Raw genomic sequence first — 11,460 nt, 5'->3', positions numbered from 1 at the left:
AGACAGAGAGAGGGAGAGGAGACAGAGAGAGGGAGAAGAGACAGAGAGAGGGAGAAGAGACAGAGAGAAGGAGAAGAGACAGAGAGAAGGAGGAGTGACAGAGAGAAGGAGGAGACAGAGAGAAGGAGGAGTGACAGAGAGAAGGAGGAGACAGAGAGAAGGAGGAGTGACAGAGAGAAGGAGGAGACAGAGAGAGAGAGTAAGAGGAGACAGAAAGAGGGAGAATAGACAGAGAGAAGGAGAAGAGACAGAGAGAGTGAAAGGAAACAGAGAGAAGGAGAAGAGTCAGAGAGAGAGGAGAAGAGACAGAGAGATGGAGAAGAGACACAGAGAAGGAGAAGAGACAGAGAGAAGAAGAGACAGAGAGGAGGAGAAGAGACAGAGAAAGGGAATAGAGACAGAGAGAGGGAGAAGAGAAAGAAAGAGGGAGAGGGAGAAGAGGCAGAGAAAAAGAATAGAGACAGAGAGAGGGAGAAGAGAGAGGGGGAGTAGAGACAGATAGAGGGAGAAGAGACAGAGAGAAGGAGAAGAGACAGACAGAAGGGGAAGAGACAGACAGAAGGGGAAGAGACAGACAGAAGGGGAAGAGATAGAGAAAGGGAGAAGAGACAGAGAGAAAGAGAAGAGATAGAGAGAAAGAGAAGAGATAGAGAGAATGAGAAGAGACCGAGAGAATGAGAAGAAACCGAGATAGGGAGAAGAGACAGAGAAAGGGAGAAGAGACAGAGAGAGTGCGAGTAGACAGAGAGAGGGAGAAGAGACATAGAGGAGGGAGAAGAGACAGAGAGAAGGAGAAGAGACAGAGAGAGTGAGAGGAGACAGAGAGAGTGAGAGGAGACAGAGAGAAGAAGAAGAGACATAGAGAGGGAGAAGAGACAGAGAGAGTGAGAGGAGACAGAGAAAAGTAGAAAAGACAGAGAGAAGGAGAAGAGACACAGAGAGTGAGAGGAGACAGAGAAAAGGAAAAGAGACAGAGAGAGTGAGAGGAGAAAGAGAGATGGAGAAGAGACAGAGAGAAGGAGAAGAGACAGAGAGAAGGAGAAGAGACAGAGAGAAGTGGAATAAACAGAGAGAAGAAGAGACAGAGAGGAGGAGAAGAGACAGAGAAAGGGGATAGAGACAGAGAGAGGGAGAAGAGACAGAGAGAGGGAGAAGAGACAGAGAAAGGGAGAAGAGACAGAGAGAGGGAGAAGACACAGAGAGAGGGAGAAGACACAGAGAGAGGGAGAAGAGACAGATAGAGGGAGAAGAGACAGATAGAGGGAGAAGAGACAGAGAGAGGGAGAAGAGACAGACAGAAGGGGAAGAGACAGACAGAAGGGGAAGAGACAGACAGAAGGGGAAGAGACAGACAGAAGGGGAAGAGACAGACAGAAGGGGAAGAGACAGAGAAAGGGAGAAGAGACAGAGAAAGGGAGAAGAGACAGAGAAAGGGAGAAGGAACAGAGAGAAAGAGAAGAGATAGAGAGAAGGAGAAGAGACCGAGAGAATGAGAAGAGACAGAGATAGGGAGAAGAGACAGAGAAAGGGAGAAGAGACAGAGAGAGGGAGAAGAGACAGAGGGAGGGAGAAGAGAGAGAGGAGGGAGAAAAGACAGAGAGAAGGAGAACAGACAGAGAGAAGAAGAAGAGACAGAGAGTGAGGGGAGACAGAGAGTGAGGAGAGACAGAAAGAGGGAGAAGAGACAGAGAGAGGGAGAAGAGACAGAGAGAGGGAGAAGAGACAGAGAGAGGGAGAAGAGACAGACAGAAGGGGAAGAGACAGACAGAAGGGGAAGAGACAGACAGAAGGGGAAGAGACAGACAGAAGGGGAAGAGACAGACAGAAGGGGAAGAGACAGACAGAAGGGGAAGAGACAGACAGAAGGGGAAGAGACAGACAGAAGGGGAAGAGACATAGAATGGGAGAAGAGACAGCGAGAAAGAGAAGAGACCGAGAGAATGAGAAGAGACATAGAATGGGAGAAGAGACAGCGAGAAAGAGAAGAGACCGAGAGAATGAGAAGAGACAGAGATAGGGAGAAGAGACAGAGATAGGGAGAAGAGACAGAGAGAGGGGGAGTAGACAGAGAGAGGGAGAAGAGACAGAGAGGAGGGAGAAAAGACAGAGAGAAGGAGAAGAGACAGAGAGTAGGAGAACAGACAGAGAGAGGGAGAAGAGACAGAGAGAGGGAGAAGAGACAGAGAGAGGGAGAAGAGACAGAGAGAGGGAGAAGAGACAGATAGAAGGAGAAGAGACAGATAGAAGGAGAAGAGACAGATAGAAGGAGAAGAGACAGATAGAAGGAGAAGAGACAGAGAGAGGGAGAGGAGACAGGGAGAAGGAGAAGAGACAGAGAGAAGGAGGAGTGACAGAGAGAAGGAGGAGTGACAGAGAGGAGGAGATAGGACAGAGAAAGAGAGTAAAAGGAGACAGAAAGAGGGAGAAGAGACAGAGAGAGGGAGAAGAGACAGAGAGAGGGAGAAGAGACAGAGAGAGGGAGAAGAGACAGAGAGAGGGAGAAGAGACAGAGAGAGGGAGAAGAGACAGAGAGAGGGAGAAGAGACAGAGAGAGGGAGAAGAGACAGAGAGAGGGAGAAGAGACAGATAGAAGGAGAAGAGACAGATAGAAGGAGAAGAGACAGAGAGAGGGAGAGGAGACAGGGAGAAGGAGAAGAGACAGAGAGAAGGAGAAGAGACAGAGAGAAGGAGAAGAGACAGAGAGAAGGAGAAGAGACAGAGAGAAGGAGGAGTGACAGAGAGGAGGAGATAGGACAGAGAAAGAGAGTAAAAGGAGACAGAAAGAGGGAGAATAGACAGAGAGAGGGAGAAGAGACAGAGAGAAGAAGACGAGACAGAGAGAAGGAGAAGAGACAGAGAGAGTGAAAGGAAACAGAGAGAAGGAGAAGAGAGAGAGAGGTAGAAGAGTCACAGAGAGAGGAGAAGAGACAGAGAGATGGAGAAGAGACAGAGAGAAGGAGAAGAGACAGAGAAAGTGAGAGGAGCAGGAGAGACAGAGAGAGGGAGAAGAGACAGGAAGAGGGATAAGAGACAGGGAGAGGGAGAGGAGACAGAGATGGAGAAAAGACAGAGAGAGTGAGAGGAGAGAGAGAGGGAGAAGAGACAGAGAGAAGGAGAAGAGCTAGAGAGAAGGAGAGGAGACAGAGAGAGGGAGAGGAGACAGAGAGAGGGAAAAGAGACAGAGGGAGAAGAGACTGAGAAAGTGAGAGGAGACAGAGAGGGAGAAGAGACAGAAAGAAGGAGAAGAGACAGAAAGAAGGAGAAGAGACAGAGAGAAGGAGAAAAGACAGAGAGAAGGAGAAAAGACAGAGAAAGGGAGAAGAGCCAGAGACAGGGAGAAGAGACAGAGCGAGGGAGAAGAGACAAAGCGAAGGAGAGGAGACAGAGAGGGGGAAGAGACGAAGAGGGGGAAGAAAAAGAGAGAGAGAGAAGACATAGGGAGAAGTAGAAGAGACAGAGAGAAGGAGAAGAGACAGAGAGCAGGAGAAGAGACAGAGAAAGGGAGAAGAGAAAAAGAGAGGGAGAAGTGACAGGGAGAGGGAGAAGAGACAGAGAGAGGGAGAAGAGGCAGAGACAGGGAGAAGAGAGAGAGAGAGTGGGAGTAGAGAGAGAGAGGGAGAGGAGACAGAGAGAGGGAGAGGGAGAAGAGATAGAGAGAGGGGTTAGCGGAAGAGAAAGGGAATAGAGACAGAGAAGTAGAGGAGACAGAGAGAAGGAAAAGAGTCAGGGAGAAGGAGAAGAGACAGAGAAAGGAAGAAGAGACAAAGAGAGGGAGAAGAGTCAGAGACAGGGAGAAGAGACAGAGTGAGGAAGAAGAGAGAGAGAGAGAAAGAGACAGAGAAGGAGAAGAGACAGAAAGAGGGAGAGGAAACAGGGAGAGGGAGAAGAGACAGGGAGAGGGAGAGGGGACAGAGAGAGGGAGAGGAGACAGAGAGAGGGAGAGGAGACAGAGAGATGGAGAAAAGACAGAGAGAGTGAGAGGAGAGAGAGAGGGAGAAGAGACAGAGAGAAGGAGAAGAGCCAGAGAGAAGGAGAGGAGACAGAGAGACGGAGAACAGACAGAGAGAAATAGAAGATGCAGAGAGAGAGGAGAAGAGACAGAGAGAGGGAGAAAAGAAAGAGCGAAGGAGAGGAGACAGTGAGAGGGAGAAGAGACAGAGAGAAGAAGAGACAGAGAGAGGGAGAAGAGACAGACAGAAGGGGAAGAGACAGACAGAAGGGGAAGAGACAGACAGAACAGGAAGAGACCGAGAGAATGAGAAGAGACAGAGAGAGGGAGAAGAGACAGAGAAAGGGAGAAGAGACAGAGAAAAGGAGAAGAGACAGAGAGAGGTAGAAGTGACAGAGAAAGGGAGAAGAGACAGAAAGAGTCAGAAGAGACATAGAGAAGGAGAAAAGACAGAGAGAGGGAGAAGAGCCAGAGAGAGGGAGAAGAGCCAGAGAGAGGCAGAAGAGCCAGAGAGAGGCAGAAGAGCCAGAGAGAGGGAGAAGAGCCAGAGAGAGGGAGAAGAGCCAGAGAGAGGGAGAAGAGACAAAGCGAAGGAGAGGAGACAGAGAGATGGAAAAGAAACAGAGCGAAGGAGAGGAGGCAGAGAGAGGGAGAAGAGACAGAGAGAAGGAGCAGAGACAGACAGAAGGAGAAGAGACAGAGAGAGGGAGCAGAAGAGACAGAAAGAGGGGGAGAAGAGACAGAGAGAAGGAGAAGAGACAGAGAGGGGGAGAGGGAGAAGAGAGAGAGAGAGGGGGAGCGGCAGAGAAAGGATATAGAGACAGAGAAGTAGAGGAGAAAGAGAGAAGGAGAAGAGACAGAGAAAGGAAGAAGAGACAAAGAGAGGGAGAAGAGTCAGAGACAGGGAGAAGAGACAGAGTGAGGGAGAAGAGAGAGAGAGAAAAAGACAGAGAGAAGGAGAAGAAACAGAGAGAGGGACAAAAGACAGAGAGAAGGAGAAAAGACAGAGAGAGGGAGAAGAGACAGAGAGAGGAAGAAGAGACAGAGAGAGTGAGAAGAGACAGAGAGAAGGAAGAGAAGCGACAGAGAGAAGGAGGAGAAGAGATAGAGAGAAGGAGAAAAGACAAAGAGAAGAAGAAGAGACAGAGAGAGTGAAAGGAGAGAGAGGGAGAAGAAACATAGGGGAAGAGAAGAGACAGAGAGAAGGAGAAGACACAGAGAGAGGGAAAAGCGACAGAGAGGGGGTTAGAGAAAGAGAGAGAGAGAGAGAAGAGACGGAGAGAAGTAGAATAGACAGAGAGAAGAAGAGACAGAGAAAGGGAATAGAGACAGAGAGAGGGAGAAGAGAAAGAAAGAGGGAGAGGGAGAAGAGGCAGAGAAAAAGAATAGAGACAGAGAGAGGGAGAAGAGACAGAGAGAGGGAGAAGAGACAGATAGAGGGAGAAGAGACAGACAGAAGGGGAAGAGACAGACAGAAGGGGAAGAGACAGACAGAAGAAGAAGAGACAGACAGAAGAAGAAGAGACAGACAGAAGAAGAAGAGACAGACAGAAGGGGAAGAGACATAGAATGGTAGAAGAGACAGAGAGAAAGAGAAGAGACCGAGAGAATGAGAAGAGACCGAGATAGGGAGAAGAGACCGAGATAGGGAGAAGAGACCGAGATAGGGAGAAGAGACAGAGAAAGGGAGAAGAGACAGAGAGAGTGGGAGTAGACAGAGAGAGGGAGAAGAAACAGAGAGGAGGGAGAACAGACAGAGAGAAGGAGAAGAGACAGAGAGTGAGGGGAGACAGAGAGAGGGAGAAGAGACAGAGAGTGAGGGGAGACAGAGAGAGGGAGAAGAGACAGAAAGAGGGAGAAGAGACAGAGAGGAGGAGAGACAGAGATAGTGAGAGAAGACAGAGAAAAGGAGAAGAGACAGAGAGAGGAAGAAGAGACAGAGAGAGAAAGAAGAGACAGAGAGAGTGAGAAGAGACATTGAGAAGGAAGAGAAGACACAGAGAGAAGGAGAAGAAGAGATAGAGAGAAGGAGAAAAGACAAAGAGAAGAAGAGACAGAGAGAGTGAAAGGAGACAGAGAGAGGGAGAAGAAACATAGGGGAAGAGAAGAGACAGAGATAAGGAGAAAAGACAGAGAGAGTGAGAGGAGACAGAGAGAGGGAGAAAAGACAGAGATAGGGAGAATATACAGAGGGAGAAGAGACAGATAGAGGGAGAAGAGACAGAGAGAGGGAGAAGAGACAGACAGAAGGGGAAGAGACAGACAGAAGGGGAAGAGACAGACAGAAGGGGAAGAGACAGACAGAAGGGGAAGAGACAGACAGAAGGGGAAGAGACAGAGAAAGGGAGAAGAGACAGAGAAAGGGAGAAGAGACAGAGAAAGGGAGAAGGAACAGAGAGAAAGAGAAGAGATAGAGAGAAGGAGAAGAGACCGAGAGAATGAGAAGAGACAGAGATAGGGAGAAGAGACAGAGAAAGGGAGAAGAGACAGAGAGAGGGAGAAGAGACAGAGGGAGGGAGAAGAGAGAGAGGAGGGAGAAAAGACAGAGAGAAGGAGAACAGACAGAGAGAAGAAGAAGAGACAGAGAGTGAGGGGAGACAGAGAGTGAGGAGAGACAGAAAGAGGGAGAAGAGACAGAGAGAGGGAGAAGAGACAGAGAGAGGGAGAAGAGACAGAGAGAGGGAGAAGAGACAGACAGAAGGGGAAGAGACAGACAGAAGGGGAAGAGACAGACAGAAGGGGAAGAGACAGACAGAAGGGGAAGAGACAGACAGAAGGGGAAGAGACAGACAGAAGGGGAAGAGACAGACAGAAGGGGAAGAGACAGACAGAAGGGGAAGAGACATAGAATGGGAGAAGAGACAGCGAGAAAGAGAAGAGACCGAGAGAATGAGAAGAGACATAGAATGGGAGAAGAGACAGCGAGAAAGAGAAGAGACCGAGAGAATGAGAAGAGACAGAGATAGGGAGAAGAGACAGAGATAGGGAGAAGAGACAGAGAGAGGGGGAGTAGACAGAGAGAGGGAGAAGAGACAGAGAGGAGGGAGAAAAGACAGAGAGAAGGAGAAGAGACAGAGAGTAGGAGAACAGACAGAGAGAGGGAGAAGAGACAGAGAGAGGGAGAAGAGACAGAGAGAGGGAGAAGAGACAGAGAGAGGGAGAAGAGACAGATAGAAGGAGAAGAGACAGATAGAAGGAGAAGAGACAGATAGAAGGAGAAGAGACAGATAGAAGGAGAAGAGACAGAGAGAGGGAGAGGAGACAGGGAGAAGGAGAAGAGACAGAGAGAAGGAGGAGTGACAGAGAGAAGGAGGAGTGACAGAGAGGAGGAGATAGGACAGAGAAAGAGAGTAAAAGGAGACAGAAAGAGGGAGAAGAGACAGAGAGAGGGAGAAGAGACAGAGAGAGGGAGAAGAGACAGAGAGAGGGAGAAGAGACAGAGAGAGGGAGAAGAGACAGAGAGAGGGAGAAGAGACAGAGAGAGGGAGAAGAGACAGAGAGAGGGAGAAGAGACAGAGAGAGGGAGAAGAGACAGATAGAAGGAGAAGAGACAGATAGAAGGAGAAGAGACAGAGAGAGGGAGAGGAGACAGGGAGAAGGAGAAGAGACAGAGAGAAGGAGAAGAGACAGAGAGAAGGAGAAGAGACAGAGAGAAGGAGAAGAGACAGAGAGAAGGAGGAGTGACAGAGAGGAGGAGATAGGACAGAGAAAGAGAGTAAAAGGAGACAGAAAGAGGGAGAATAGACAGAGAGAGGGAGAAGAGACAGAGAGAAGAAGACGAGACAGAGAGAAGGAGAAGAGACAGAGAGAGTGAAAGGAAACAGAGAGAAGGAGAAGAGAGAGAGAGGTAGAAGAGTCACAGAGAGAGGAGAAGAGACAGAGAGATGGAGAAGAGACAGAGAGAAGGAGAAGAGACAGAGAAAGTGAGAGGAGCAGGAGAGACAGAGAGAGGGAGAAGAGACAGGAAGAGGGATAAGAGACAGGGAGAGGGAGAGGAGACAGAGATGGAGAAAAGACAGAGAGAGTGAGAGGAGAGAGAGAGGGAGAAGAGACAGAGAGAAGGAGAAGAGCTAGAGAGAAGGAGAGGAGACAGAGAGAGGGAGAGGAGACAGAGAGAGGGAAAAGAGACAGAGGGAGAAGAGACTGAGAAAGTGAGAGGAGACAGAGAGGGAGAAGAGACAGAAAGAAGGAGAAGAGACAGAAAGAAGGAGAAGAGACAGAGAGAAGGAGAAAAGACAGAGAGAAGGAGAAAAGACAGAGAAAGGGAGAAGAGCCAGAGACAGGGAGAAGAGACAGAGCGAGGGAGAAGAGACAAAGCGAAGGAGAGGAGACAGAGAGGGGGAAGAGACGAAGAGGGGGAAGAAAAAGAGAGAGAGAGAAGACATAGGGAGAAGTAGAAGAGACAGAGAGAAGGAGAAGAGACAGAGAGCAGGAGAAGAGACAGAGAAAGGGAGAAGAGAAAAAGAGAGGGAGAAGTGACAGGGAGAGGGAGAAGAGACAGAGAGAGGGAGAAGAGGCAGAGACAGGGAGAAGAGAGAGAGAGAGTGGGAGTAGAGAGAGAGAGGGAGAGGAGACAGAGAGAGGGAGAGGGAGAAGAGATAGAGAGAGGGGTTAGCGGAAGAGAAAGGGAATAGAGACAGAGAAGTAGAGGAGACAGAGAGAAGGAAAAGAGTCAGGGAGAAGGAGAAGAGACAGAGAAAGGAAGAAGAGACAAAGAGAGGGAGAAGAGTCAGAGACAGGGAGAAGAGACAGAGTGAGGAAGAAGAGAGAGAGAGAGAAAGAGACAGAGAAGGAGAAGAGACAGAAAGAGGGAGAGGAAACAGGGAGAGGGAGAAGAGACAGGGAGAGGGAGAGGGGACAGAGAGAGGGAGAGGAGACAGAGAGAGGGAGAGGAGACAGAGAGATGGAGAAAAGACAGAGAGAGTGAGAGGAGAGAGAGAGGGAGAAGAGACAGAGAGAAGGAGAAGAGCCAGAGAGAAGGAGAGGAGACAGAGAGACGGAGAACAGACAGAGAGAAATAGAAGATGCAGAGAGAGAGGAGAAGAGACAGAGAGAGGGAGAAAAGAAAGAGCGAAGGAGAGGAGACAGTGAGAGGGAGAAGAGACAGAGAGAAGAAGAGACAGAGAGAGGGAGAAGAGACAGACAGAAGGGGAAGAGACAGACAGAAGGGGAAGAGACAGACAGAACAGGAAGAGACCGAGAGAATGAGAAGAGACAGAGAGAGGGAGAAGAGACAGAGAAAGGGAGAAGAGACAGAGAAAAGGAGAAGAGACAGAGAGAGGTAGAAGTGACAGAGAAAGGGAGAAGAGACAGAAAGAGTCAGAAGAGACATAGAGAAGGAGAAAAGACAGAGAGAGGGAGAAGAGCCAGAGAGAGGGAGAAGAGCCAGAGAGAGGCAGAAGAGCCAGAGAGAGGCAGAAGAGCCAGAGAGAGGGAGAAGAGCCAGAGAGAGGGAGAAGAGCCAGAGAGAGGGAGAAGAGACAAAGCGAAGGAGAGGAGACAGAGAGATGGAAAAGAAACAGAGCGAAGGAGAGGAGGCAGAGAGAGGGAGAAGAGACAGAGAGAAGGAGCAGAGACAGACAGAAGGAGAAGAGACAGAGAGAGGGAGCAGAAGAGACAGAAAGAGGGGGAGAAGAGACAGAGAGAAGGAGAAGAGACAGAGAGGGGGAGAGGGAGAAGAGAGAGAGAGAGGGGGAGCGGCAGAGAAAGGATATAGAGACAGAGAAGTAGAGGAGAAAGAGAGAAGGAGAAGAGACAGAGAAAGGAAGAAGAGACAAAGAGAGGGAGAAGAGTCAGAGACAGGGAGAAGAGACAGAGTGAGGGAGAAGAGAGAGAGAGAAAAAGACAGAGAGAAGGAGAAGAAACAGAGAGAGGGACAAAAGACAGAGAGAAGGAGAAAAGACAGAGAGAGGGAGAAGAGACAGAGAGAGGAAGAAGAGACAGAGAGAGTGAGAAGAGACAGAGAGAAGGAAGAGAAGCGACAGAGAGAAGGAGGAGAAGAGATAGAGAGAAGGAGAAAAGACAAAGAGAAGAAGAAGAGACAGAGAGAGTGAAAGGAGAGAGAGGGAGAAGAAACATAGGGGAAGAGAAGAGACAGAGAGAAGGAGAAGACACAGAGAGAGGGAAAAGCGACAGAGAGGGGGTTAGAGAAAGAGAGAGAGAGAGAGAAGAGACGGAGAGAAGTAGAATAGACAGAGAGAAGAAGAGACAGAGAAAGGGAATAGAGACAGAGAGAGGGAGAAGAGAAAGAAAGAGGGAGAGGGAGAAGAGGCAGAGAAAAAGAATAGAGACAGAGAGAGGGAGAAGAGACAGAGAGAGGGAGAAGAGACAGATAGAGGGAGAAGAGACAGACAGAAGGGGAAGAGACAGACAGAAGGGGAAGAGACAGACAGAAGAAGAAGAGACAGACAGAAGAAGAAGAGACAGACAGAAGAAGAAGAGACAGACAGAAGGGGAAGAGACATAGAATGGTAGAAGAGACAGAGAGAAAGAGAAGAGACCGAGAGAATGAGAAGAGACCGAGATAGGGAGAAGAGACCGAGATAGGGAGAAGAGACCGAGATAGGGAGAAGAGACAGAGAAAGGGAGAAGAGACAGAGAGAGTGGGAGTAGACAGAGAGAGGGAGAAGAAACAGAGAGGAGGGAGAACAGACAGAGAGAAGGAGAAGAGACAGAGAGTGAGGGGAGACAGAGAGAGGGAGAAGAGACAGAGAGTGAGGGGAGACAGAGAGAGGGAGAAGAGACAGAAAGAGGGAGAAGAGACAGAGAGGAGGAGAGACAGAGATAGTGAGAGAAGACAGAGAAAAGGAGAAGAGACAGAGAGAGGAAGAAGAGACAGAGAGAGAAAGAAGAGACAGAGAGAGTGAGAAGAGACATTGAGAAGGAAGAGAAGACACAGAGAGAAGGAGAAGAAGAGATAGAGAGAAGGAGAAAAGACAAAGAGAAGAAGAGACAGAGAGAGTGAAAGGAGACAGAGAGAGGGAGAAGAAACATAGGGGAAGAGAAGAGACAGAGATAAGGAGAAAAGACAGAGAGAGTGAGAGGAGACAGAGAGAGGGAGAAAAGACAGAGATAGGGAGAATATACAGAGAGAGAAGAGACAGAGAGAGTGAGAGGAGACAGAGAGAAGGAGAAAAGACAGAGAGAGGGAGAAGAGACAAAGAAAGTGAGAGGAGACAGAGAGAAGGAGAAGAGACAGAGAGAGTGAGAGGAGACACAGAGAAGGAGAAGAGACATAGAGAGGGAGAAGAGACAGAGAGAAGGAGATGAGACAGAGAGAGGGAGAGGAGACAGAGAGAAGGAGATGAGACAGAGAGAGGGAGAGGAGACAGAGAGAAGAAGAAAAGAGAGAGAGGGAGAAGAGACACAGAGAGTGAGAGGAGACAGAGAAAAGGAAAAGAGACAGAGAGAGTGAGAAGAGAAAGAGAGAAGGAGAAGAGACAGAGAGAGGGAGAAGAGACAGAGAGAGTGAGAAGAGACAGAGAGAGTGAGAGGAGACAGAGAGAAAGAGA

The 11,460-nt window shown here is 49.0% G+C and overlaps 1 protein-coding gene and 1 pseudogene across 1 annotated transcript; both read left to right on the top strand.

Moving 5' to 3' along the window:
* Positions 1-420: 420 nt before the first annotated feature.
* On the top strand, positions 421-2,120 carry LOC136595521 (uncharacterized; the record flags this gene model as incomplete). The annotated part of the gene is made up of 2 exons (XM_066588710.1): positions 421-488; positions 2,069-2,120. Coding segments are annotated over 2 exons (120 nt in total), but the record flags the coding sequence as incomplete, so codon positions are not given.
* A 543-nt stretch (positions 2,121-2,663) lies between these two features.
* LOC136595520 (octapeptide-repeat protein T2-like) lies at positions 2,664-4,781 on the top strand (annotated as a pseudogene).
* Positions 4,782-11,460: the final 6,679 nt, after the last annotated feature.

The sequence above is a fragment of the Eleutherodactylus coqui genome, unplaced genomic scaffold (genome assembly GCF_035609145.1).
Source record: "Eleutherodactylus coqui strain aEleCoq1 unplaced genomic scaffold, aEleCoq1.hap1 HAP1_SCAFFOLD_612, whole genome shotgun sequence".
NCBI classification, from domain to species: Eukaryota; Metazoa; Chordata; class Amphibia; order Anura; family Eleutherodactylidae; genus Eleutherodactylus; species Eleutherodactylus coqui.
This window is presented reverse-complemented; position numbering and strand designations above follow the sequence as displayed.